Genomic DNA, 27,612 nt, shown 5'->3' with positions numbered 1-27,612 from the left:
TTATTTCACCACATAATCATGTCTGTGAACCACATAAGGACAGAACAAGCCTGAGAATACTTGCAGAAAGATCCCTGAAATAACAAAAAGAAGGGTAGCTATATCATATTTAGCATGAGTTTTTAAATGAAAAAAAGCCACTTACCCAAAATAAAACATATAGTTTACTTCTGAAGGTATTAATTTCCCATTTACAAAATAATATTCTAATCTTAGGTAAAGTTACTTATTTTGAAATGCTTACCGGTTTTCATACTTATCAGATAGCTTCCAAAAAGTAATGTTTCATGAATTCATAAACTATGTTAATTTGCAAGTACATAAATTTTATTTTCAAAATTGAAGCATGATTAAAAACTTAAACTGGCTTTAACTTTTATATACCTTAATTGTTTGAGATGTTTATCACTTTATACACATAAATACTAATAATTGTTTTATGCATTTAATTTTTGTCTCAAAAACTATTTATTTATTTATTTATTTATTTATTTATTTATTTATTTATTTTGGTTTTTTGGGACAGGATTTCTCTGTGTAAGCTCTAGCTGTCTTAGAATTCACTCCGTGGACCAGGCTAGTCTAGAACTCAAAAATTGATCTTAAATTTCTTAAAATTACAAATATTACATAAAAATAATTAAACTTTACAAGTGAAACAACCTGCTAGACTCCAAATATTGTAGCAAATCTATACCAGTTATCTAATACAGTGACTTTAACAATCAGAAACAATAAGACTTTCCAATTGGGGATTATGGAATTCACAAATGGAAATGCATCTCAAAGACATAGTTATCCGTGATAGAAAAGCAGTATTACCATTTTTTTAAGGAATGCATCTCAAAGACATAGTTATCTGTGATAGAAAAGCAATATTACCATGAATTATAAGGAGTGAATGACTGTAATGAACATTTGGAAGCAGAAAGTTAGAAAAGAATGAGAAATTCTTAAACATAAACTTGGTAACTCTTCCAAGAAGAGTGGTGCGCTAGTAAAAATTGTATCTGACCACAGTGGAACATAACCAGACAATACACTAAATTTTCCTTGTTTAATAACTAAAGAAATAAGGAATTAACATCCAAAGGAAGGGAGAACTTCATGACAGTGACATGGAGTACATTTTCCACAGCAGATGAGAGCAACAGGTGGAAAACCACACTTTGACCCAAGAAGGATCTGTGAGAGAATGCAGCATTCTACTGTAGTCTTACAAAGACTGGCCTGGACTGATTGCACAAAACAAAGTTCAAAGAAATACCAACAGATGTGCTTAATATTGAGAGGGCAATATTCAAACAACCAAACAGTAATGATATGCAGTAGGCAGTACTGGCTGGTTTTATTTAGAATTTTAGATTAGTTAAGACAAGGAATTTTTATAGTGTGGTCAGGAAAGAGCTAATCCAGGTTTGGAAGAACAAAATGTAAGTGTAGCCCAGTAAGCACTCACTAATGAAATTAGTGTGACTCTCCAAGAGTGGACAGTTGAAGATCAGAACAATGAAGAAGAAAGGCCTACAGGACATTCCAAAACTCTTTAAAGATGCTCTTGGCACCAGAAATGGACTTGCTGCTCATGGAATTTCCTCTCCTTGCTGCCAAGTGAGTACCACAGAAATAGCCATGGCTCAGTCTTCAGTTCACAACTCACATTGACAGCAGATCTTTCTAAATGGTCCTAGATGTCTAAGAAAGCAAAATGCAAGTGCTGTGGGGTCCTTGCATCTTCAACCAATTCTCACAAGAAGTCCCAAAGACCAGATCGACATGTGCTACAAGATTTGAGCCTATAGAGTATAGACTTAATGGGGCTATGAGAAGTTGAGCTTTGGAAGTGGACCTGCTTAAGAGACAATAGACAAGCAGAGCAGTAAAAAAATATTCTATTGCATCAGATAAGGTTATAGATACTTTGCAAAGTCATAGCAAAATAAAAAACTCTGGGTCCTAAAGTTTATTAACATCAGAGATCAAATGTTGCTTAGGGGCCACCCAGCATGTTTGGAGCTTGAGGAATCTATGTCTTCTGTGCTGGTTTTTAGTCTTTATTCTGGTTTCAGCATTCCTTCCTGACATCTTCCTTTGGACTACTGATGTTTATCCTGTGCTCATCACACTCCTAATTTGTTGACATGTAAAATTCTAAAACAGCAGCTCATATTTGAAAGTGTTTTCACTCAGTTAAACCTGTGGGTTTAATCTTTGCAGGGATGCTGCAGGGTCCTTGGCACTATGAGGATGGGATTATTATATTTTATATTAGGAGAGGGTCATAGATCTTGAAAGCCATGGATGGATTGCTACAGATTGGATATTAGGCATTGGAAGCTTGACTATATTATATTTATACACTGATGATGAGTCTTAAAGAGGTAGGTGCTGAAAGACAGCCCCAGCTGGAAGGTGTTTCTTCTTTCTTGTAGGTTCTTCTTGAGGCAGTGGAGGAGGGAAGAGTGTAAGCGGAGTAAGACTTTGTCTTACAAATACTAGGGTAAGACTTTGTCTTACAGAAAATTTATGGTTGCTGTATAATAAAAAGTTTATTAAGTCTAAGTTACTATGCTAATGTGGCTGACCTGCCTTCTGTATTCCTTGAAGTCAGAGACTGCAGTCTCAGGTACTTAGTACCTCATTCTAAAACAGTAGGAGATTAAGTAAAGAATTAGTTGCTAGAGCCTTTTCCCTATTGTCCAGATGCCTCTTGTCAGGCTAGGAAGAAGTTAGAAGCAATAAGCTTCTATTGAACCAAGAGAAGAGACAAACACTTGCAGAAAGAAAAATTTACAAAACTGAATGTGCATAATGTCACATAAGTTCATACAGAGCTTCAAAAATACAGTTTTCATTTACATATTTCCAAACAAATTCAGTTGGGCCCAGCTTGTATGCATTCTCACACTTACACACCTACACACACACACACACACACACATGCATACATTCCCACAATTACATATATACATACACATCCATACTTACATACACATATGGAGCAAAAGACCAAAGCACCAGTGCAGAAAGAACTCACTCATTCTGAATGAAAAATGAACTCCAATATTTATTGCATCGAGAAAGATAAAGCTTCCACTCTTTAAATGCTAACTGAATTAAATCCCTATTTGTAAGAGAAAAGCTTTGTTTCTTTTAATAAGACTAAGATATCTTATCCTTACTATGGGAACTTTTCTGCCCCATGGTAAGGAGAAGCCTGCCTGCTCCTACACTTTGCAATGTCTTCTTTTTTCCTCTTTCCCTCTTCCTACACATTGTTCTCTTAGTTATTTATGTTACCTATAGTTTCTAAGTTATTCCACTTTCCATTCGCCTTCTAATCTTGTTCTCTTCTGACTAAAACTCAATTTAGTTTTTCTCTCAGATCTATTTTTCTCACCTCTGTTCCTCTCATCTAAAATTCTTCTGGTCTGACTCTTCTGTTTGTCCTCAGCCCTTAAACATCTTTCAGAATACATGATCACATGTTACAAAGTTCATCACAAGTTCACACAAAATATCAAGTCATAAATTGAAATAGAAGATTACAAAAGAGAATGTTTACATGCATATCCATTAGGAGTAATTATCTTGCTAAACATCTATCACTTGTCTTTCACAAGTTCATTGAAAATGTAAAACCATAACTAAGTTATTAGAGAATTTTTATATAGATAAACCCAGTCAATATTTTATTTTCTGTCCTAGCAGCTATAATAAATCCTAGTTCCCTTTTTATGACATTTGGTTAATTGTTTTACAACCTCTTGGAATGTCCTCTGAGTAGGAGAAAGTATGGTTGCCATCTAAGAGCAATTAACTGGTGACACTTGGGAGACTGGCAGAGTTCTCATTGCAGTTTTGACTATCAGAAAACGACCTAATAGCAGTCCTACTATAAAAGAGCTTAATAATCACAGATATAATTTTAGGAACTCTTATAGGATCATCATTAAAACTTAAGTCATCTATTTGTTTTCATAGCACCACTATAAGACAGTGCATCTCCATGGATCTGCAGAGATCTGCTACAAAGGGGTGTACCATTACCTAATGATTATTATATATGTTTAATAATAAGAGGAAAGGGATATTAATAGCAGGAATCTTTACTAAAATTAGTCCCTCACAGCCATACTTAATGAGGGCTGACCTGTCACAGATTATATAAAAATCCAAAGCACACCATTTTAGGATGATCACTTGCTAGTATTTTAGCATTATGGTCTCATGACAGTAGGGCAGAGTGGGAGACTCAGAGAACACTACAGATATGGATTTTACAAATCATTGACCTTGATTTCTTCTTATGGTAACAATAAGCCTAATCTCTGGATTTTCTAGCTTCCTGTCTCACAATATCCTAGTTCTATGAGAGACAATTTCCAGACATTATGTTGAGGATTATGATCTGATGCAGCAAAAATGTTCTTTCAGAATTGTAATCCTCTTTGGAATTTGAAACTCCCAGCCTATGGACTATATAAACTTTATTATAGAATACCAACATTCAACTAATTTTTAGAATAATTGTAAATGTAACAGCAATACACATAATTTCTATAAGATTTATCCATATTTTCAAAAGAGACTTTTTTCTTTTTTGGATAAGAATAGTATCTGGCATATCATGTCATATAGTCATTATCCATTTATCAGTTAGTGAGATTACTGAACATTCTTTGTGAAATTTCAAGATGCTGGTAAATAACATATATAGCTTTTGTTCACTATCTCATATTCTCTTTGCTTTGTGTTTCCTTGCCTGGACAATTTGAAATGACTTGCCTTCTGATATACCAGATCTTTTTTGTGCATGTGTGAGCCAGCCATTGAAATTATAATTTATCACCTCAGCTCCTGTATTGTTAGCTTCATATTTCTAATTTCTTCTTATTTTCTGATTATTTTTTATTTCTGCTGAATTTAAGTTCTTTTTCATACACTCTTTTCTATTTACATTCTCTTTGCTATATAGTAGACATATCCCTGTAGAGTCCAAAGTGCACTAAGAATAACTGTACCCATTAACACAAACATGCGTACATACAAGATTACTTTCTATTCAATTGCTGATATCAATTGAATTAAATCACATTCACTATTCATCTTTTATGCACATATATTTTATCAAATGTGAATATTCAGCTTGTGTGGAATCCATCATTCTTGAACTTTTAGATAAAATATCTGTATTAGCATAATTCTCTTTTACTTTCTTCTTAGCAGATATTTGTCAGTTTGATCCATTATTTTTTCTTGAAGCTCTTTTGTTCATTTGTATTTTATTTAGAAGAAGCATTCAGTGATACTTCTCAACAATACCTGGACATCAACCCTCTCATATATTTGATGAATTTTCAATAAGTTAATATGGCATAATATACATCTTGTCTTACCAAAAATGATGGAACTTTCAAGTTTTGTCTTCATAGAGATAATAGGATTTTGATGATATTATTTACAACTTGCCATAGTTTAGATTTTATTTTTGTAGAGAGAAACTATGAACATGGCAACTCTTCTAATGGAAAATATTTAATTTGGGCTATCTTATATTTTTAGAATATTAGTCAATGATTATCATGGTGGGAAGAATGGCAGCATGCAGGCAGAAATGGTGGTGGAGATGGAGCTGAGTACTGTACATCTTGATCCACAGACAGAAGAAGGAAACTCTATGCTGTACTGGGCATAGAAGACCTCAAAACCCACCTCTGCAGTGATACACAGCAAGGCCACAATTACCCCAACAGCACCACACATCTTAATAGTGTCACTTCCTATTGGTCAAGAATTCAAACACATGGGTCTATGGGGACCCTACTACTACATTTCAATCCCTGGCCAAAATAGGTTTGTAATTGTATCATAATGAAAAATATGCCTTGTCAAATTTCTTAAGTCCCTATAGTCTATCACAGTCTCAATAGTGTTTAAAAACCAAAAACCCAAGTGTCTCCTGAGATGCATGCTATCTCTTAATAGTGATCCATTGTAACATGAAAATCAAAAGGCTGATCACATATTCCCAACTTAGAACAAGATATATATTACTGTATCAAAATTAGGGAAAGGAGCATGGTCAGATATGGGATAATATAGATGGAAATAGAGTAGTGGAGATCTACCCAATTAGGCTTGTAGCCTGTTTTGTTAACTGATTGAGTTGAGCTTTCTTTTACCGAGGAATTGGGTTGGAAACAAAGTAGCAACAGTCAGAAAATACTGGATGAAACAAGGCAAAACACAAACAAACAAATGAACAAAATCCCACCTTGACAAATTTTGAACTCTTCATCTCTGTATCTGATATCAAAGTGCAATTCAAATCTCTATCTTTCAGCTTTATTGATCACAACACACATCTCTCTGTTGGGCTGATTTCATTCCCTGTGTTTTGCTATTTGGCAGGGATCCTATGGCTTTGGCATCTCCGAAATTTTGGGGTCTCCAAGGCAATTCAAGCTTCAACTTCATAGCTGCACACAATGGCCTACCTAGATCTCCATGCAGGGACACCCTTGACACAGTCCTTGTGTTAGCAATTTTCCTTAGCCACAGAGGAAGATTTCATAACCTCTTTCTTTTATTCTTGCTTCTAAAGACAGAGCCACATGTCCAAAGATGCCAAGTTCTGTGGTTGGCTGGAGCTGTAACATGGACCCATCATCCAATTCTATCTTCACCAACTTTCTGTCCTTGATGGTTTCATTCATTTCCTAATCTCAAATGTCCTGGAACTCCATCTGTAGACTAGGCTGATCATGAACTCAGATATCTTAATGCCTTTTCCCCTGAGTGCTGGGATTAAAGGCATGTACCTCCAAACCTAGACTTAAGCTGTTCTTTAATTCATTTTTACAAGATGGAAAATTACCTTGGTGGGATCTTGCCATGTCACAAATCCCTTTACTTCATCCAATGTCTTTAATATGTTTATCTTCTTGAACATGTCTTTTAGCTCCTTTGTATTTCCTGGTGTCCATTTTCTCCATGAAACATACATTTTGTATTTTTCCTTGTTCCTTTTTCATCAAACTGTTCTTCATAAAAGTGAACCAGAGTACAATCTACCCTAGGCTGTTTGAGATTGTGTTTGCCAATGAAATTAATCTAAATGTTTTCACTTTTACCCTAGGAAGACTCTTCAGACAGGGTAAGAGCAGCCACATTCTGTACCCTAATATCACAAGAATGATCTCTAGACAATATACTAAAATCCTTCTCCTCTGAAACTTCTTGAACTCAGCACCCACAGTTCAAATCAACATCAGCACCACTGTCTTCTATGTTCTTATTAGTATGACCCATTATTCCAAGTTAAAATGCATTCTACTGCTTTCCTAACACATAAGCTAAAATCCACATCCCTCCAAATCAAATCATGTTCATAGAAATATTCCATTGCCTGGTACCAACTTCTATCTTAGGATGTTACTGGACACCACAATAACTCTTACAAAATAAAAAATTTAACTAGGATTGGCTTACACTATCAGAGGCTTAGTCTATTACTGTGATGGTGGGAAGTATGCTGGAGTGTAGGCAGACATGATGATGGAAAAGAAATTGAGAGTTCTACATCTTGATTGACAGACATCTGGTGACTGAATGTCACACTGGACATATACATTGAGCCTAGGAGACCTTAAGCTTGACTCCATAGTAACATACTTTCTCTAAAAGATCTATCCCTACTTCCAAAGGCCATACCTCCTAGCAGTGTCACTCCCTATGGACCATAGGTACATGGGTATATGTGGGAGTGATACCTATTCAAATCATCAAAAAGCTGTTATAGATTTTAAATTTTCAAATTTATCTAATATTTAAATCTGTTACATTTAAAAACTCAACAGGAAAATTTAAATTGGCTGCATACATAAACAAAATAGACAACACATTGAAATTATACTATTTATCACTCTTTTCTTAAAGTATAACACAGAAATCTAGAATTCATTTAACAGAAAACTATAAGCATTTACATGCATTATGTAATACAAGTTTATAAATTATTTGCTACATGTAAGGCTTTAATTACCAAGTACTTATTTATAGTTATTACCTTGGTATAAGCAGATGAAAATTCTAAAATCAACTTTATTTAAGTTTATACAATTCACACCACTTACATATTGTCTTAAATGTGTAGACCAAATTTCCCTCATTATAGATCCAACACGGTACTTCGTCTCCACATTTATTAATGTTCCAGAAATTGCATGTAAAATCTATTGTTGTTGCAAAAAATAGTGGTCCAGGGACACCTTCTATAAAATACTCAATGATTAGAAGTACTTCATAAAAAAACAGGATACAAATAATTTATTCTCAAAACACACACACACACACACACACACACACACACACACACGGGTTCAAAGTCTTGATATCGATTAATTTAAAACACATTTTCTATTCATATATTTTATTTTAATTTAGCTTAAAAGCTAGCGATATTTCATAAATTTTCTATCATTCTTAGTTTTGATAGAACCAGCCTCTATTTCTCCTCCCTTCCTCTTTTTCCCATTATTTTAAAACCACAGCATCACAAATCTCCATCCATGGTTTCATATTACATGAGTTTTATCCTTTTTGTTTATATACTTTTACTCACACTGCAAGATCATTGTTGCCCATGTAACTTCTTCATGAAGACTTCATTTTCTCTAAGGCTTCCCTGACCTGTCTTTTGCTGCTCTGTTATTTCACTACTTGCCCAAAACCCTCTGTCCTTTATATTCTCCCTCTCTGCTTTCATCTCACCTATATTCTGCCATCCATCCTCCCCAAATTCTTCCTATCAAGCATTGGGCCATTTCTAGTTTCAACATGTACTTTGGCTTAAACCTACAAATGATCAGAAGCTAGGATCCACGTATGAAAATGTACATTTCGAATGATGTCGTTGGACATGAGTAACCTCACTCAATATAATTCCTTTGGTCATATCCATTTTCTTGTAAGTTTCTCAATGTCACATTTTTATTACTGGCAAGTAAAGTTATAATGCATATGTATGCATTATCAGGGTTCATTTATTAGCTGTTAACCATCTAAGTTGCCTCTAGTCCTAGCTATAATGCAATATAAAATCAATGAGCATGAATATGTTTGTATCTCTATGTAATAAGATATCAATTCCTTTGGTTATATGCCCAGGAATGGTATAAGAGGTTCATGTGGTAAGAATTATTTCAAAGTTTGAACGGATGTATCCCACATTTGTAAATAATACTCTCTATAAAGACAATAATATTAAGTGAAAAATCTCAGGGTCAAATACAACTTTTTTATCTTTTGGTTATTGGTCAGGGAGGCTGTAAAGACACTTGAAACAATACAGTCTAAGATCATTGGTAATAGTACCACCATATCTAGATAATAAGACCAGATTACTGAAGACACCACACACTTTGGTTATAAGATACAGAGAAAACAACCCTGAAAACTCTCTGCTGACTAGCACTCAGAGAGTGAGCGAGCTATGCAGTCTGATGGAGAAAAGTAGGGTATTATTCATGGCCTGACCCAACGACAGCACAACGCTTTCATGCAGGTAGTGCCCATGGTGCAATAGTGGCAATACTGTTTATATGACAACCAACCCATCTTTCATTGAACTGGAGAACTACTCTGCAGGAGGAGATTTATGAGTACTACTATAAATGTGGCCAAAAACTATGATTAGGGAAAGTATTTCATGGAACATATTTTTATGGGAATCCACAAGCATACAACAAAAAATATAATATTACTTTGAATATGTGGATGCTTTCTATAATCTATCAGTGTGATTTGTGTGCATGATGATGATACTTCAGCCCCATATGCAAGGCTCTTAACACAATACAATTGATGCCTATTTCGTTTAATTGGATGACTTTTATTTACCTAATTTCTCTCTGTATTTACTTAGCTCTTACATATTTCAGAGAAATCTCATATTCATTTTCATATTAATTTACATTATTATATATCCTGAAGTTTAAATATACATGAAAATTTAAATATCCATAAGAACAAGTTTGAATATAGCTGTAAACACATACCAGTGAATCTCCATATTATAAATGTCACACCCATGCTCATTGAATTCCAACTGGTTGATGCACTTCTGAAAACAAATAGCAATGATATTACCTGTGAGTGACACATCCTAGGTTTATGTCTATGGTTTTAAATGTATATGTTATACTTAATTTATACTACAAATATTTAGCTGGTTGATAAAAGTTCAATTTTGTCTGTGGACACAGAGTATATCTATCCATTTCTGCATTATTTAACATGATGACTAAAAACTGAAACCCTGTAACTGTTTCCATGGGACAGAACTATATGAATTAAATCTGCCTGAGCCACCTTTTCCTGAAACAATTCAGCTCTGTCTAGCTCTCCCATTTACTTTCCTCCATCTGCCAGGTGTGGTATTGCTTAGATTCCATTTCAGCATTGTTAAGTTAACTCTGCATTTTCCTAGGTTGCTGTTTCTGGTGGATTCTACACTCCATAAACTGTATCAGTAAATCTACACTTAACATTCTGGCCTTTGGGTTCTAACTAAATGGTTCTTTGAATGAACAAGACAGCTTAAGTCCACACTTTACCATCAGGATTCTCCCCATGGTTACTTGGTATGAGTGAGTTCCATAGAAGTTTGTTTTCCTTACAAGAGTTCTTCTCTCACTCACATTCCCTGTAGATCATGGTGGCTGCATACCACATTGACGGAATGGTGTTGCTTACACTCATCCTACATTTGGTTGCTACTTTATACAATTTTACTTGAATCATCCAAATTTCTGAGTTTCCCCTCTTTCATGTGGTACCATTATTGTATTCACAACCCCAAATTAAAAGAAATAAAAAGAATAACTTTGCATCATTTAAAAGAGGAGACACTCACCCCCCCAATGAGGCAAACCAGTCTAAATTATCAAGCCATACACCAAAAGGCATCATTAAAGGTAGAAAAAGCTTGTTTGAAAGAAATGATGAAAAGAAAAATCTAAAATTTATTATATACATTTATATAGGCTGTCTGGATATAGAGAGGTGAACAAGTGGCATGGACCCTAGTCAGAGACTTGGCTCCACTTATTAGGAGATACACAAAATGACCAAGAGCTTCACATCTGCTATAAATGTAGCAGCCTCTACATCATCTATGGTTTACTGTTTCAGTCTCTGAAGCCCCCATGGACCCAGATTAGTTGACTTTGTACATTTTCTTTTGGTGTGCTTAGCTTTTTCAGATCTCTAACTTCCACTCTTCCACTGTATTTCTTATTAATTAAATCAAGCATTTTAGAGAAAAATAATGTATATCTGTATTTTAAATTGGCATTTTGTGAATTGTACAAGGTGACAAATATGGATCAGTTTTGATTTTTCTACATATAGGCTGCCAGTTAGATAACTACCATTTATTGAAGATCCGTTGTATATTTTTGTCTTCTTTGTCAAAGACAAAGTGTGCATAAGAATGTGAGTTTGTTTCAGGATCTTCCATTCTAATCCATTGATTGACCTCGGTGTGTGTGTACTGATACCATGCAGGTCTTATCATTATTGCTTTGTAGTATAGTTTGAGGTCAGGGATGATGATTCTTCCAGAAGTTCTTTTATAGTTCAGAATTGTTTTCCCTTTCCTGAATTTTCTGTTTTTCCATATGAAACTGAGAATTGCTTTTTCCATGTCTGTGAAGAATTATGTTGGAATTTTGATGGGGATTGCACTGAATCTGTAGATTGCTTTAGGTAGGAGAGCCATTTTTGCTATTTATCCTACCAATTTATCCTACCAATACATAATACATTTATCCTACCAATACATAAGCTTAGGAGATCTCAACATTTTCTGAGGTCTTCAATTTCTTTTTTTTTTAAATTTTTTTATTTGATATAATTTATTTACATTTCAAATGATTTCCCCTTTTCTAGCCCCCCACTCCCCAAAAGTCCCGTAAGCCCCCTTCTCTTCCTCTGTCCTCCCACCCACCCCTTCCCACTTCCCCGTTCTGGTTTTGCCGAATACTACTTCACTGAGTTTCCAGAATCAGGGGCCACTCCTCCTTTCTTCTTGTACCTCATTTGATGTGTGGATTATGTTTTGGGTATTCCAGTTTTCTAGGTTAATATCCACTTATTAGTGAGTGCATACCATGACTCACCTTTTGAGTCTGGGTTACCTCACTTAGTATGATGTTCTGTAGCTCCATCCATTTGCCTAAGAATTTCATGAATTCATTGTTTCTAATGGCTGAATAGTACTCCATTGTGCAGATATACCACATTTTTTGCATCCACTCTTCTGTTGAGGGATACCTGAGTTCTTTCCAGCATCTGGCAATTATAAATAGGGCTGCTATGAACATAGTAGAGCATGTATCCTTATTACATGGTGGGGAATTCTCTGGGTATATGCCCAGGAGTGGTATAGCAGGATCTTCTGGAAGTGAGGTGCCCAGTTTTCGGAGGAAACGCCAGACTGATTTCCAGAGTGGTTGTACCAATTTGCAACCCCACCAGCAGTGGAGGAGTGTTCCTCTTTCTGCACACCCTCTCCAACACCTGCTGTCTCCTGAATTTTTAATCTTAGCCATTCTGACTGGTGTAAGATGAAATCTCAGGGTTGTTTTGATTTGCATTTCCCTAATGACTAATGAAGTTGAGCATTTTTTAAGATGCTTCTCCTCCATCCGAAGTTCTTCAGGTGAGAATTCCTTGTTTAACTCTGTACCCCATTTTTAATAGGGTTGTTCGGTTTTCTGGAGTCTAACTTCTTGAGTTCTTTATATATATTGGATATTAGCCCTCTATCTGATGTAGGGTTGGTGAAGATCTTTTTCCAATTTGTTGGTTGCCGATTTGTCTTCTTGATGGTGTCCTTTGCCTTACTGAAACTTTGTAATTTTATGAGGTCCCATTTGTCAATTCTTGCTCTTAGAGCATATGCTATGGGTGTTCTGTTCAGAAACTTTCTCCCTGTACCGATGTCCTCAAGGGTCTTCCCCAGTTTCTTTTCTATTAGCTTCAGAGTGTCTGGCTTTATGTGGAGGTCCTTGATCCATTTGGATTTGAGCTTAGTACAAGGAGACAAGGATGGATCAATTCACATTCTTCTGCATGCTGACCTCCAGTTGAACCAGCACCATTTGTTGAAAAGGCTATCTTTTTTCCATTGGATGTTTTTAGCCTCTTTGTCGAGGATCAACTGGCCATAGGTGTGTGGGTTCATTTCTGGATCTTCAATCCTGTTCCACTGATGCTCCTGCCTGTCACTGTACCAATACCATGCAGTTTTTAACACTATTGCTCTGTAGTATTGCTTGAGGTCAGGGATACTGATTCCCCCAGATTTTCTTTTGTTGCTGAGAATAGTTTTAGCTATCCTGGGTATTTTATTGTTCCAGATGAATTTGATAATTGTTCTTTCTAACTCTGTGAAGAATTGAGTTGGGATTTTGATGGGTATTGCATTGAATCTGTATAGTGCTTTTGGCAAAATGGCCATTTTAGCTATATTGATTCTACCGATCCATGAGCATGGGAGGTTTTCCCATTTTTTGAGGTCTTCTTCCATTTCCTTCTTCAGAGTCTTGAAGTTCTTGTCATACAGATCTTTCTCGTGTTTGGTAAGAGTCACCCCAAGATACTTTATACTGTTTGTGGCTATTGTGAAGGGGGTCATTTCCCTAATTTCTTTCTCAGCCTGCTTATCCTTTGAGTAAAGGAAGGCCACTGATTTGCTTGTGTTGATTTTATAACCTGCCACTTTGCTGAAGTTGTTTACCAGCTGTAGGAGCTCTCTAGTGGAGTTTTTTGGGTCACTTAGGTAGACTATCAATGATAGTTTGACTTTTTCCTTTCCAATTTGTATCCCTTTGACCTCCTTATGTTGTCGAATTGCCTGAGCTAGTACCTCAAGTACAATATTGAAAAGATAAGGAGAAAGGGGGCAGCCTTGTCTGGTCCCTGATTTCAGTGGGATTGCTTCAAGTTTCTCTCCATTTAGTTTGATGCTGGCTACCGGTTTGCTGTATATTGCTTTTACTATGTTTAGGTATGGGCCTTGAATTCCTGTTCTCTCCAATACTTTAAGCATGAAAGGATGCTGAATTTTGTCAAATGCTTTTTCAGCATCCAATGAAATGACCATGTGGTTTTGTTCTTTGAGTTTGTTTATGTAGTGGATTGTATTGATGGATTTCCGTATATTGAACCAACCCTGCATTCCCGGGATAAAGCCTACTTGATCATGGTGGATGACCGTTTTGATGTGTCTTGGATTCGGTTGGCAAGAATTTTATTGAGTATTTTTGCATCGATGTTCATAAGGGAAATTGGTCTGAAGTTCGCTTTCTTTGTTGGATCTTTGTGTGGCTTTGGTATCGTGTAATTGTGGCTTCGTAGAAAGAATTGGGTAGTGTTCCTTCTGTTTCTCTTTTGTGGAATAGTTTGAAGAGTATTTGTGTTAACTCTTCTTTGAAGGTCTGATAGAATTCTGCACTGAAAACATCTGGTCCTGTGCTTTTTTTGTTTGGAAGACTTTCTATGACTCCTTCTATTTCTTTAGGCATTATGGGATTGTTTAGATGGTCTAGTTGGTCCTGATTTAATTTTGGTATTTGGTATCTGTCAAGGAAATTGTCCATTTCCTCCAGATTATCCAGTTGTGTTGAGTACAGTCTCTTGTAGTAGGATCTGATGATTTTTTGGATTTCCTCATTTTCCGATGTTATATCTCCCTTTTCATTTCTAAGTTTGTTAATTTGGATACTTTCTCTGTGCCCTTTGGTCAGTCTGGCTAAGGGTTTATCTATCTTGTTGATTTTCTCAAAGAACCAGCTCCTGGTTTTGTTGATTTTTTGTATGGTTCTCTTTGTTTCTACTTGATTGATTTCGGCCCTGAGTTTGATGATTTCCTGCCTTCTACCCCTCCTGGGTGAAATAGCTTCTTTTTGTTCCAGGGCTTTCAGGTGTGTCATTAAGCTGGTAATGTATGCTCTCTCCATTTTCTTTTTGGAGGCACTCAGGGCTATGAGTTTTCCTCTTCGCACTGCTTTCATTGTGTCCCATAGATTTGGGTATGTTGTGTTTTCATTTTCATTGTGTTCTAAAAAGTCTTTAATTTTTTTCTTTATTTCTTCCTTGACCAAGGTATCATTGAGTAGAATATTGTTCAGTTTCCATGTGTATGTGGGTTTTCTGTTGTTTTTGTTGCTATTGAAGACCACTTTTACTCCATAGTGATCTGATAGGAGGCATGGGATTAGGTCGATCTTCTTATATTTGTTGAGGTCTGTCTTGTGACCGTTTATATGGTCGATTTTGGAGAAGGTGCCATGAGGTGCTGAGAAAAAGGTATATTCTTTTGTTTTAGGATAGAATGTTCTATATATATCTGTTAAATCTAATTGGTCCAAAGCTTCAATTAGTTTCATTTTGTCCCTGTTTAGTTTCTGTTTTCCTGATCGGTCCATTGAGGAAAGTGCAGTGTTGAAGTCACCCACAATTATTGTGTTAGGTGCAATGTGTGCTTTGAGTTTTAATAAAGTTTCTTTTACGAAAGAGGGTGCCCTTGCATTTGGAGCATAGATGTTCAGGATTGAGAGTTCTTCTTGTTGTATTTTTCCTTTGACCAGCAAGAAGTGCCCCTCAGAATCTCTTTTGATGACTTTGGGTTGAAAGTCAATTTTATCTGATATTAAAATGGCTACTCCAGCTTGTTTCCTGAGACCATTTGCTTGTAAAATTGTCTTCCAGCCTTTTACTCTAAGGTAGTGTTTGTGTTTGACCCTGAGGTGTGTTTCCTGTAAGCAGCAAAATGTAGGGTCCTGTTTACGTATCCAGTCAGTTAGTCTTTGTCTTTTTATTGGGGCATTAAGTCCATTGATGTTAAGAGATATTAAGGAATAGTGATTGTTACTTCCTATCATTTTTGATGTTATTTTTTAAATTTGAATACTTAACTTCTTTTGTGTTTGATGAAAAGTTATTATCTTGCTTTTTCCAGGGTGAAGTTTCCCTCCTTGTATTGGTGCTTTCCTCCTATTATCCTTTGTAGGGCTGGGTTTGTGGATAGATATTGGGTAAACTTGGTTTTGTCATGAAGTATCTTAATTTCTCCATCTATGGTGATTGAGAGTTTTGCTGGATATAGTAGTTTTGGTTGGCATTTGTGTTCTCTTAGAGTCTGCATGAGATCTGCCCAGGACCTTCTAGCCTTCATAGTCTCAGGTGAAAAGTCTGCTGTGATTCTGATAGGTCTTCCTTTATATGTTACTTGGCCTTTTTCTCTTACTGCCTTTAATATTCTTTCTTTGTTTAGAACATTTGGTGTTCTGATTATTATGTGACGGGAAGTATTTCTGTTCTGGTCCAGTCTGTTTGGAGTCCTGTAGGCTTCTTGTATATTCATGAGCATCTCTCTCTTTAGGTTAGGGAAGTTTTCTTCCATAATTTTATTGAAGATATTTGCTGGCCCTTTAAGTTGTAAATCTTCACTCTCATCTATGCCTATAATCCTTAGGTTTGGTCTTCTCATTTTGTCCTGGATTTCCTGGATATTTTGGGTTACAAGCTTTTTGCATTTTGCATTTTCTTTAACTGTTGAGTCCATGGTTTCTATGGAATCTTCAGCATCTGAGGTTCTTTCTTCTATCTCTTGTATTCTGTTGTTGTTATTTGCATCTCTGTCCTCTGATTTCTTCCCAAGGCTTTCTATCTCCAATGTTGTCTCCCTTTGAGTTTTCTTAGTTGTTTCTACTTCTGATTTTAGATCCTGGATGGCTTTGCTTAGCTCCTTCACTTGCTTGTTTGTGCTTTCCTGTAATTCTTTAAGAGATTTTTGTGTTTCCTCTTTCATGACCTCAGCCTGTTGACCAAAGTTCTCCTGTATTTCTCTAAGTGTTTTTTGGGTTTCCTCATTGTTGGCTTTTGTATTCTCCTGGATTTCTTTCAATGATTTTTGTGTTTCTCTTGCAAGGGCTTCTAACTTTTGATCCATTTTCTCCTGAATTTCTTTAAGTATGTCCTTCATGTGTTCCTGTACCAGCATCATGACCAATGATTTTAAATCCAAACCTTGTTTTACTGGTGTGATGGGCTATCCAGGACATGTTGGTAGAGGAGAATTGGGTTCAGATGTTGCCATATTGCCTTGATTTCTGTTAGTGACGTTCCTGCGTTTGCCTTTTGCCATCTAGTTCTCACTGGTGTTAGTCTTGTCAGTGCTGGACTCACCAGAGCAAGCTGCCCCTTCCCAGTTGGCCTCTGGTGCACAGCTTACCTCCTGCACTGCCTGTAGACAGGGTGCTGCTGCCCAGGCTGTTCAGATCCCGAAGCAGGCACCTGAAGGCTTCAGCTGGGGCCCGCTGGATTCACCGGAGCACACTGACTTCTCCCAGCTGGCCGCCTGGAAGCCCCTCTAGCCTCTTGCAGGACCTGGGGATGTGGGGCAGCCGCCCAGGCTGATCTGGATCCGGAAGCAGAGAGATTTGAGCTGAGGGCTCCCGCCTGAGGCCTTGCCCCAGATTGTGTCTGTGGACCAGATGGAGCCAGTGTGAACCCCCAGGGAGCGCCGAAGGTGTATGCTGCCATGACCTCCCCTGTGTTCTGATCACTCTGCTGGGCAGCCGATCCCCCAACCGGGCTGGCGCACACAAGGTTAGCCTGGCCACCCAGGCCCTGAGTCCAGGCAAAAGCCTGGGAGGCCAAGGTCCGAGCAAAGTTCTCCTAGGGCTATGACTGTTAATTGGGTCTGCCAGGTGACCAGGATGGCGGGGGTGCGTGCTCGCGCTCCCCAAAAGCGCCGGGAGAGTCTGCTGTGCTAACAACCTCCTGGGCGGGTTGACACACAGATGGCCCACCAAGCCGCCCAGTTCTTGGGGTCAGTCCAGGGCCTGTTGGGGCCCAGACCCCCGCTTTGTTAGCCTCAGGCTATGCTTGTTAGCCGTCTCTGCCCTCCCGAGCACTCTGGGTCTTGTAGGCAAAATGGCGGTGCGCGCACAGGCCCGGGCAAAAAACCTCCTCACTGTGTTGGCTCCCCAATGGCCCCCCGAACAGCCCAGGGCCTGGGTGCTGGCCAACGCCCGTCGGGCTCAGACCCCTGCGGTGTTGGCCTCGGATTATGTTTGTGTGCCTCAGTCTGTCCGATCTCTGGAGTCCGAAACCAAGATGGAGATGAGCCTCTCCTGACTGGCGGAAGGCTGAGTTCTGAAGTGGCTTCCGTGCAGCGAAAGGCGCCGCAAAACAGCAGCTGCTTGCTGCCCGGCTGGTCAGCGAAGGTCAGTGGTCATGGGCGTAGGTGCTAACTGGACCCTGTGTCGCCTTGGTTCCACTGCTGATGGCCCTTCAGCTGGACCAGCCACTGCTGCACTGCCGCTGCCTCTGCTGCCACCTATCACTTCATTTTTTTCTCTCAATTTCTTTCTTGAGAGGCTTGAGGTTCTTCTTTTTTTGTTTTTGGTATAACATTTTTATATTTAGATAACTATGAAATATATGAAGTGTCTCCTGAGAGGCATTTGGTTAAAATTTACAACAATTTTCTGTTTAAATCTTCTTCTGTTTCTCCCACAGTTTACAGCGCCTTTTATCCTAAGCACCAGTGATTATCAGAAAATATACCCAAATACAGAGAACTGCATGTGGGGCACGGGGATGGGGAGGGGAGAGGGGGGAACAAGATCCTCAGTCTGTCTGTCCAGCACTGGATTGATAAGGATCTAGAGGCATGTCATACATCAAATATGTGCAATTGGAAAAATATTGTATCTTTTTACTTTTAATTTTTTGCCAACTTATAGAGAATTTTCCTTTGCCATTGAGTCAAAACTGGAAATTCTATCATTTCCCTCTTCACTCTCATGTCACACAGATCTTTGTAAAGCTGCACTTTACCAGAGCTATCTCAACAATGTTGGAGGGGGATGTGGTTGCTTCTCACTATTCTTGTCTCATCCCGCATTCCCTGGGATTGTGTTAAACAGAATGTTCATATCTGCCTGGCACAGCTATAAAATATCTCTTTAGTCTCCAAGATTGGCTTTTGCATTTAACTTGTTATACTTCATGCATATTCTCTTGATGAACTTTATTTTTATTACAACTCCTGTGAAATGATGTCTTTGGTTCCTCAAGTTGCTTTCTACTCCATGACATGGGTTTTAGTAGTCCATTGTAAATAGATAATGTTGGCTCCCCTATCATGCCCCAGTAGCTTTTCTTGAACCACGTATTGAAGAACTCCAGTCTGGTTGTATCTGATATAGTAATTGCCACACCTAGGTACCCAAACTCCACTGTCTTATTTCATGGACACTGAGAGTTCCTTCACTGACAAATCTTCTCTTTCTTTCTTTCTGTCTTTCTTTCTTTCTTTTCTTTCTTTCTTTCTTTCTTTCTTTCTTTCTTTCTTTCTTTCTTTCTTTCTTTCTTTCTTTCTTTCTTTCTTTCTTTTTAATTTTCTTTATTTACATTTCAAATGTTATCGCCTTTCTGGTTTCCCCTGCGGAAAACACCCTACCCTATTCCCCCCTTCCCCCTCCTCACCAACCCACCCACTCCTACTTTCTTGTCTTGGCCTAATATAGCTGTCTCCTGAGAGGCTTTGCCAGTACCCTAAAAATAGAGTACTGGAGCATGCTCCAAACCAACCATTGGACTGAGCACAAGATCCCCAATGGAGAAGCTAGAGAAACGACCCAAGGAGCTGAAGGAGCTGTCAGGACATAAGACAAACAATATTATGAATCAACCAGTACCCCCAGAGTTCCTGGAGACTAAACTAACTACCAAAGAGTACACATGGAGGGACTCATGGCTCCAGCTGCATATGCAGCAGAGGATAGCCTTGTTGGACAGCAAAGGGAGAAGAGGCCCTTGACCCTGAGAAAGCTTGATGCCCCAGTATAGGCTTGAGGTTCTTTCCATACAAATCTTTCAATTTTTGGTTAGAGTTACCTCGAGGACATTTTATTTTATTTGTGACTATTTTGAAAGCTGTTGTTTCCATATTTTCTTTCTCACCTCATTTATTATTTGTATAAAGAGGGCTACTATATCCAATTACCTTGCTAAATTTGTTTATCAGCTATAGAAGATATCTGGTAGAATTTGGGGGTTCACATACTTACACTATCACATCATCTGAAAATAGTGATACTTTGACATCTTTGCCAATTTGTAGCCCCTTAATCTAGTGTCATATTTCTCTAGCTAGAACTTCAAGTACTATATTGAATAAGTATGTGGAGAATCCAAGTGGATCAAGAACCTCAACATAAAACCAGGTACACTAAATCTAATAGAAGAGAAACTGGGAAAGAGTCTCAAACTCATTGGCACAGGGGGAAATTTCATAAACAGAATGCCAATGGCTCAGGCTTTAAGATCAAACATTGATAAGTGAGACCTCATGAAACAGAAAAGCCTCTGTAAGGCAAAAGATACTGTCAATAGAATAAATACACAACCTACAGATAGGGATACAAATCTTTATTAAGCCCAAGACCAATATAAAGATCTCACATAGCTAACCTCCAATAAACCAAAAAACAAAACAAAACAAAACAAAACCTAATTTTTAAAACATGGTGTATAGAGCTAAACAGAGAATTTATAACAGAGGAATCTTGAGTGGCCAAGAAGCACTTAAAGCAATGGTCAAAGTTCTTAGTCATCAAGGGGATACAAATCAAAAGTTTTCTTAGATTCCAGCTTACAACAATCAGAATGACTAAGATCAAAAACTCAGGTGACAATACATGTTGGCAAGGATGTGGAGAAATGAAGCACTCCTCCATTGCTCGTGGGATCGACACTCTAAAAATCAATATGGAGGTTCCTCAGAAGCTGTAAATAGATCTACTTAAAGACCCAGTAATACTACTCTTACAAACTTAAACAAACTTAAACAAACAGAAAGGCCCAAGTGAGGATGCTTTAGTCCCACCTGGAAGGGAGAAGAAAACAATCACAGCAGGCATAGAGAGGGATGTACCTGAATGGGAGAGAGGAGGGATAGGGGAAGAGGGGAACAAAATCAGGTATGTGGGGGGGAGGGGGGCAAGGGGAACAGATAGGAAGAAGCCCTGAGGGCCAGCAAAATGAAATAAACAACGTGGGAGGTGTACCCTCTAGAATGTACCAGAGACCTGGGAGTTGAGAGCCTCTCAAGACTCAAAGGGAAATACCTTAAATGAAATGACAACAGTGGGATGAGGGAACATGTGGCATCCACCTCCAGAGGGCATAAAGTGAGGGAGGGGGATGCCATCCCACAGTCAAAAACTTTGACCTAAAATTGCTCCTGTCTCAACAAACTGCAGGAACAAAAATGGAGAAGAACCTGAGGAAGAGGAGGTCCAGTGACAGCCCGTAATTAAGAGTCAGCTCAGGGGACGGCCCCAAGGCCTGACACTATTACTGATGCTATGGTGTGCTTGCCAACAGGGGCCTATCATTATTGCCGTTTGAAAGGCCTACCAAGCAGCTGAAAGAGTCAGATGAAGATATTTACACCCAACCAAAGGAAAGAAGCTGGTGAGGCCTGTCATTGAATTAGGGAAAGGCTGGAAGAAGCTGAGGAGGAGGGTAAGCTCATAGGAAAATCAGTAGCCTCAACTAACCAGGTCCCCTGAGATCTCTCCGACACTGAGCCATCAAGAAGGCAGCATAAATGAGCTGGTCTAAGGCCCTCTACACTTCTAAAGCAGAATACTGCCTCCTCTGGACTCAGTGGGAGGAGTGCCTAACCTTCAAGAGACTTGAGACACCAGGTCAAGGGGATGAATGGGGTTGGAAAAATAAAACTAATTAAGAAAAATAATCTCAGCATCTTTTGATATCTCTTCACTATTTATTTCCTTCTATAAAAACTTTAAACATTATACAAAATACCTAATTTATTAAATTCAACATTACTATTTATGATTAATAGTTTCATAATTCATGTCCCTTGTTTCAGAATTTTAAATGTAAAATGAATATATACTTAGGGGAGCTAAACTAGACAAAACATAGCACACAAACCTTCATGTGTATATGTACACCTGGCCTCCCTTACTTCTCCATTCTCCCTTCCACCCTTCTCAAAAATCTGTTAAAGCTACCACCCTAATTACCTTTTATGCTTCCAGAATTTATGTGATTAATTAAAACTACATGTCTCTGAATTTTCCTGCTCATCATGGTTTGAAAATTATGTTCATTGATTGTAGTTGACAATATATTCCTATTTAAAATTTCTTCCTTTTTTAAATTTATTAAATACTATTATTGGTATAGGAACTTATCTCAGTATGTAGTCTTGCTGACCAAAAAACCATTGTGTAGAACAGGTTAGCTTTGAGCTCACAAATATCCACCTTTCCATCTCTCAAGTGGACTGTTTATAGGGACACACTGCCAGCCCCTTCAGTGGCTTTCCTTTTTATTATATATGCCAATTGCACAAACCAATGGCTTCTGAGTATATGAGGCACTCACCATCTGTTCTATTCATTCATTTGTTTGTTTGTTTAGTTAGTTAGTTAGTTAGCTAGTTAGTTATTAGTTAGTTATTTTTATAGGCAGTCTCAGGTTTCCTAGCATGGCAACAAAGTTCCTTCATTTCCAAGTCTGACCTTGAACTCTTGATCCTCCAGCAGCAACCTTGTAAATGTTGCGATTAGAGAAATATACCAACAATCTCTATGTCATGTAATGCTGGACAGCAAGCCCAAGGGTTTGTGAATATTGAGTAAGTACTCTCCAAACAGAAGTACAGTTGAGCCTTCACTTCTTTCTACTCGTTTTGAGTTACTCTTGCTTTCCTAGGACCTGAAAATAAATCATTTATATACTCAGTGAGATCTCAGCAAAGTGCAATACATGCCTCTTATTTATAAACCTACTACTTACAAGTGACTTTTGTTTTATATCTAAAATTTGTGTCTAAAATCATTTGATAAGTCATTTGAACCACTTTCAGGCTTCAAAGCCAAAAGAAATTGTCTCTATTGATGTGGAAAACCAAAGTTAATTCCTGTGTGTGATGATACACCGTCTTCTGAAATTCTCCTACTTCAAATGAACTCTGCTGCCATTCATAGGATTCTGAGATTACTTGAAATGTCATGCTTTCAAAGATTATATGTTCACTCACTGAACACTTATTTTCATAATATTGTGATAATTGTTTTATCAAAGACATCCGGGGCATTCTCCTTATCTTCTGTGACATCAGTTCCAGAGAGACTCAGATTTGTCTGCTTATACTCAGCGCTGATCCCAAAACATTCATATAAAAGTAGGAACCTTATACACTGATCAGAATTATATGCACAAAATTCATGACATCTGTAAATATTGAGGTGTTCATCACATTTCTTCTTCTTCTCCTTCTTTTCTTTTCAACGAAACCACTGAACAATCCAGACTGGCTTCAAACTCTCAATGTTCCAGCTTCAGTACTCAGTGTTGAGATCAACACAGTTAGGCCATATTTGTTTGTCGTTTCTTAGAAACATTTTTGTTGAACATAGGAGCTGAAATTCCAGTATAACTTATTTGTACAGATGTAATTTTAAATTTGTCATCTCATAATTTACAAAATGTGTGTGTGTGCGTGTGTGTGTGAAGGCCTACTATGTTTTATTCATTTTAGTAATCAGTAAAAATGAGAAGCCTCAAAATCACATTGCAAGAATACAATTCTCGTTGTTGTGAATATTTATTAAATATTTAATTTCTACTTTAATGAAGTCACATTATTTACTAATAATTTATATGTGTGTATATTTTGTGAGTGAGATGGGTAAGGAAAGTGACATGGAGAGGGAGAAGGAGAAGGAGGGAAAGAGAGACTGTGTACTGCTGAGGTCAGAGGAAACCTTTCAAGACATGGCATTTTCCTATGTAAGTTCTAAGGGATTGAACTCAGGTTCTCAGATTTGATAGCAAGTGTCTTAACTCATTGAGACATTTTATCAACTCAAGTATGAGTTCTTTTCCATTTCTCCTCTTTGAACTTTATATTTTAATTAATAGAACTGTTTTTTTAGTTGCCCAGACTAGAAGCCTTAATATGATTCTAGATGTCTCCATATGATCAACAAGGTTATAACTCTCACCCTTTTAACACAAACAAATATTCTTTAAACCACCAAATACTTACTAAATTATCTCTACAAGTCAATATTTCACACTCACTTTCTTTTTTCTCCATTTTCCCCCTTTAATTTTATCCTCTCTACTATCTTCAAACTAGTCTATTAAGATGCACATCTGACTGCAACCCAAGCCCTGGACAGGCTGGGACAGAAGGGTCACATGTTTGAGGCCAGCTTGGGTTGTACAGCAAGACCCTATCCACCAAAAACTATACAAAATCAAATACTTGAGCTATAGCAACATAGAGGGGGGAAAAAAAAACAAAGCATGTATCTCTCCAATTTTCCTCATCTTTTGAAGAGAAATTAATTATGCACATTATGTGTTATGATCAAATCCTCCCCTATTTTCTGTCCCCTCCAGTTCCTTCTTATTTTCCCTCAGTTTATTTTCATCAAACTATATATTGGCTAGGATATTCCATAATTTCTGTCTCTATGTTCACTTCAAACTGAGAAAATGTCAGAAGTAAGCTATATTTTTTCTTCTTGTTCATCAGTCTTTACTGGTTAGGCCACAGATATACTTATTAACCAATTGACTGATTTACATTAGAATAATGCTCTTTTATTGTGTATCTAGATTAAAAATGAGGGTTAGTTGGGCTCAACATATTCTAGACAAACATATGAATGACAAATGTAAGATCATTTTATTAAATTTATACTGTAAAAGTGCTGTGGTCCTTTGTTATTGACACTTATGCTTTCTCATGACTCAGCTGTTAATATAGAATTATAGTTAAGTACACATACTAATAAGGCAAATTTACACTCACATCTATGGTGACAATTTAAAAATTTCTTGATTATGGATTTCTCATGTATATTCTACAAGGTAAATGTCAGGTTTCTTTTAAAGTTGTTTCTGGTGCATAGATACCTACATTTGCTATACAGCTAAAGAGCAATATATTCAATTCCAAAACAGGTTGCATTTTTAAATTAAAGTGAGAATAAATGTAACGTCTCTACATGTTACAGAAAAATAACTAAGTAAAATAAGTAAAAGGAAAAATTATATATATATATACATAAATTTTAACAATATAAATATTTTCTATCTATATTTACTACAATAAATCACAGGAAACAATTCCCTGTAATAATTTGAAGTAGTTCTAAATGAATTATTCTTATGTGCTAAATTCTCAATAATTATAAAAATTACATACTTACTGCATGATAATTAAGAAGACAGGTATACTGAAGAAATAGAAAAAAATGGTGGCAGAAAAGTAAAAGGCAAAAAAAGGTAATGTAAGGCATCTGGTATCACATGTTCCAGAAACAGCATCAATATATTGACCTTCAGTATCAGCAGTTGTTAATCCTTCTTTAATGCAAGAACAATTGTAGAATGTCTGTTAATACTGAGAATAAAAATAGTATTTCAGAAACAGCCAACACAGAGTAGCTTTATTATTATGACAATAAAAATAAATTAATATTTAAGAGACATTTCCCATAGTTTTGTTTCCTATTGCTTTTATACTTTTTATTTGGTGATATTAAAATACATTAATCTACTTTCCCCTTCCTTTTTTTCTTCTCAAAGTTTTTCTTATGTCCTTACTTTAAATTATGAGCCTCTTTCTCTGATTTATATTGTTAAATACACACAAATATATATACATATATATATGTATATATATATATATATGTGTGTGTGTATACATACATATATGTATATATACACATGTATGTATATATAAATGCAACTTGTACAGTCTGTATAATATTCCTTATCTGTACAGTTTGGGGGATGACCATTTGGTATTGGATAGCCATTTTGGTGTGCTCTTAATGGAGAAGTCTATTTCTTTGTTCTTAGTATTACTTTAAGAAGATTTTACTACATAGTCTGGATCTCACAGATGTCTGTCTGACTCTGCAAGCAAAGTACTGGTAATAAGGCATATGCCATCACATTGAGCTTAAAATGCCTGCTTTTAATGAATAGTCTCATGCTAAATCTGTTCTACATTATTTATAAATTGAAAATTAGTTGAAAAATCTGATATCTTACTTGCCATTGAGTTACATGTAGGTGTTTGTGGGTACACAATTGTAAATAAGGCAGAGGTATACAAATTTTAGAAATAATAGTTATGTAAGTTTCATTATTATTGGATATCAATATATTAAAGGCAATTAAAAATAATAAAATTGCTCATTTTATTAATGAATTACATTTTATCTGAGATTTGGCATATGGACATTAATCTGACTATGAAAGATTGTATAATTATGTTAAAACTTTGTTTTGTGTATAATCATGAACAAAATTGATTTTTACTGAGCAGAAACATTTTATCAGAGATCAAATTTTAAAAGGGCATTGAGAAGAAATTGTAATCCAAGCACCGGGGAGAAACACACACACATAACCACACAAAACCACACATGACCACGAGCATGCATATACACAAGCACACATACACATACAAACACAAGACCTATAAGCCCTCTAATCCCTAGTGGAAATGAACAGTCACTGAGATTCTCCATGTTACAGACCATAGGTCTGCTGCAGGATAGCCAGGATTCTTTGGTCCAGGAAGACACAGGTCCGGCAGGAATTACAAACTGGTATGACTACAGAGGTGGTTTGAAATCTGAATGTATTTTTTTGGTATCTCTCATAGTCCAATCAAGTTAACATTTCAAATTAAGCATCATATACATCTGTAAAAGGCTAGATAGGCTTCCTCGGGCAATACAGGGTGTTTACCCAAAGTCCAGGGCTCATGTGGCTAAACTGCTTCTTCATCTTGGTCTCAATGTTGTGCCAGCCTGGGAGCTGAAGAAGGATGGTTCTCGTCTCTAGCCTCCTGGTGTTCTCGTGCCTATCCTCCTGGTGAAAATGGCTGCATTGTAGAGCTTGGGAAGCTGCCTGGCCCTGTCTTTCAAGAGTACTTTTGCCTAGTTTGCCCATTGCATTTTTCTCTGTGCCATGCCCCGGGCCACCATAGACCCTCCAAGGCCCTGGGCTATCAATTCTTTTTAGTCCATAGCCTCAGCCTGGGGCTGCTCTAGGCCCCAATCAATCAGCTGGATCAGCTCCAGCCTCTAGCCCTCAACTTGAAGAATTAACTAACTCATTCCTCCTCTAAGTCTCTCTCTAAGTAGAGAAAATCTACTGCCTCTCTCTAAGTCTAAATTGAGTCTTTGTGAGTATTAAGTAAAAACTGTATCCTGAATCACACCTGGATAAGTTAAGAAAGGTTGTTTTTCTCAAGGACTCCCTATGTGAGGCCAGTAACACAAAAGGCCAGTTCCTCATAAACTTCCCTTGCTATTCAGGTGGACCTGAGATAACCTGTCTGCAAGCAAAATCAAGAGTTAAATGCGGAACTAGATTAACTTGTGGTGGAAGGTAGTAGCTATGGGACTAGGTACCAACTCAAATGCAAATTCTCTCTACCTTGCCCAAATCCAT

The 27,612-nt window shown here is 37.2% G+C and overlaps 1 protein-coding gene across 1 annotated transcript; it reads right to left on the bottom strand.

The window, feature by feature from the left end:
* On the bottom strand, positions 1 to 27,612 carry LOC127692778 (solute carrier organic anion transporter family member 6C1-like). Its single transcript, XM_052193375.1, has 5 exons — positions 27,598 to 27,612; positions 25,350 to 25,534; positions 10,062 to 10,126; positions 8,139 to 8,276; positions 1 to 74 (listed from the first exon to the last, which is right to left on the bottom strand). Exons 1-5 carry the CDS (start codon positions 27,610 to 27,612, stop codon positions 1 to 3), a joined length of 477 nt encoding a protein of 158 aa, XP_052049335.1.

This window comes from Apodemus sylvaticus, chromosome 9 (assembly GCF_947179515.1).
Source record: "Apodemus sylvaticus chromosome 9, mApoSyl1.1, whole genome shotgun sequence".
Classification (NCBI taxonomy): Eukaryota; Metazoa; Chordata; class Mammalia; order Rodentia; family Muridae; genus Apodemus; species Apodemus sylvaticus.
The sequence above is the reverse complement of the archived record's forward strand: the minus strand, read 5'-3'. Positions and strand labels throughout refer to the sequence as shown.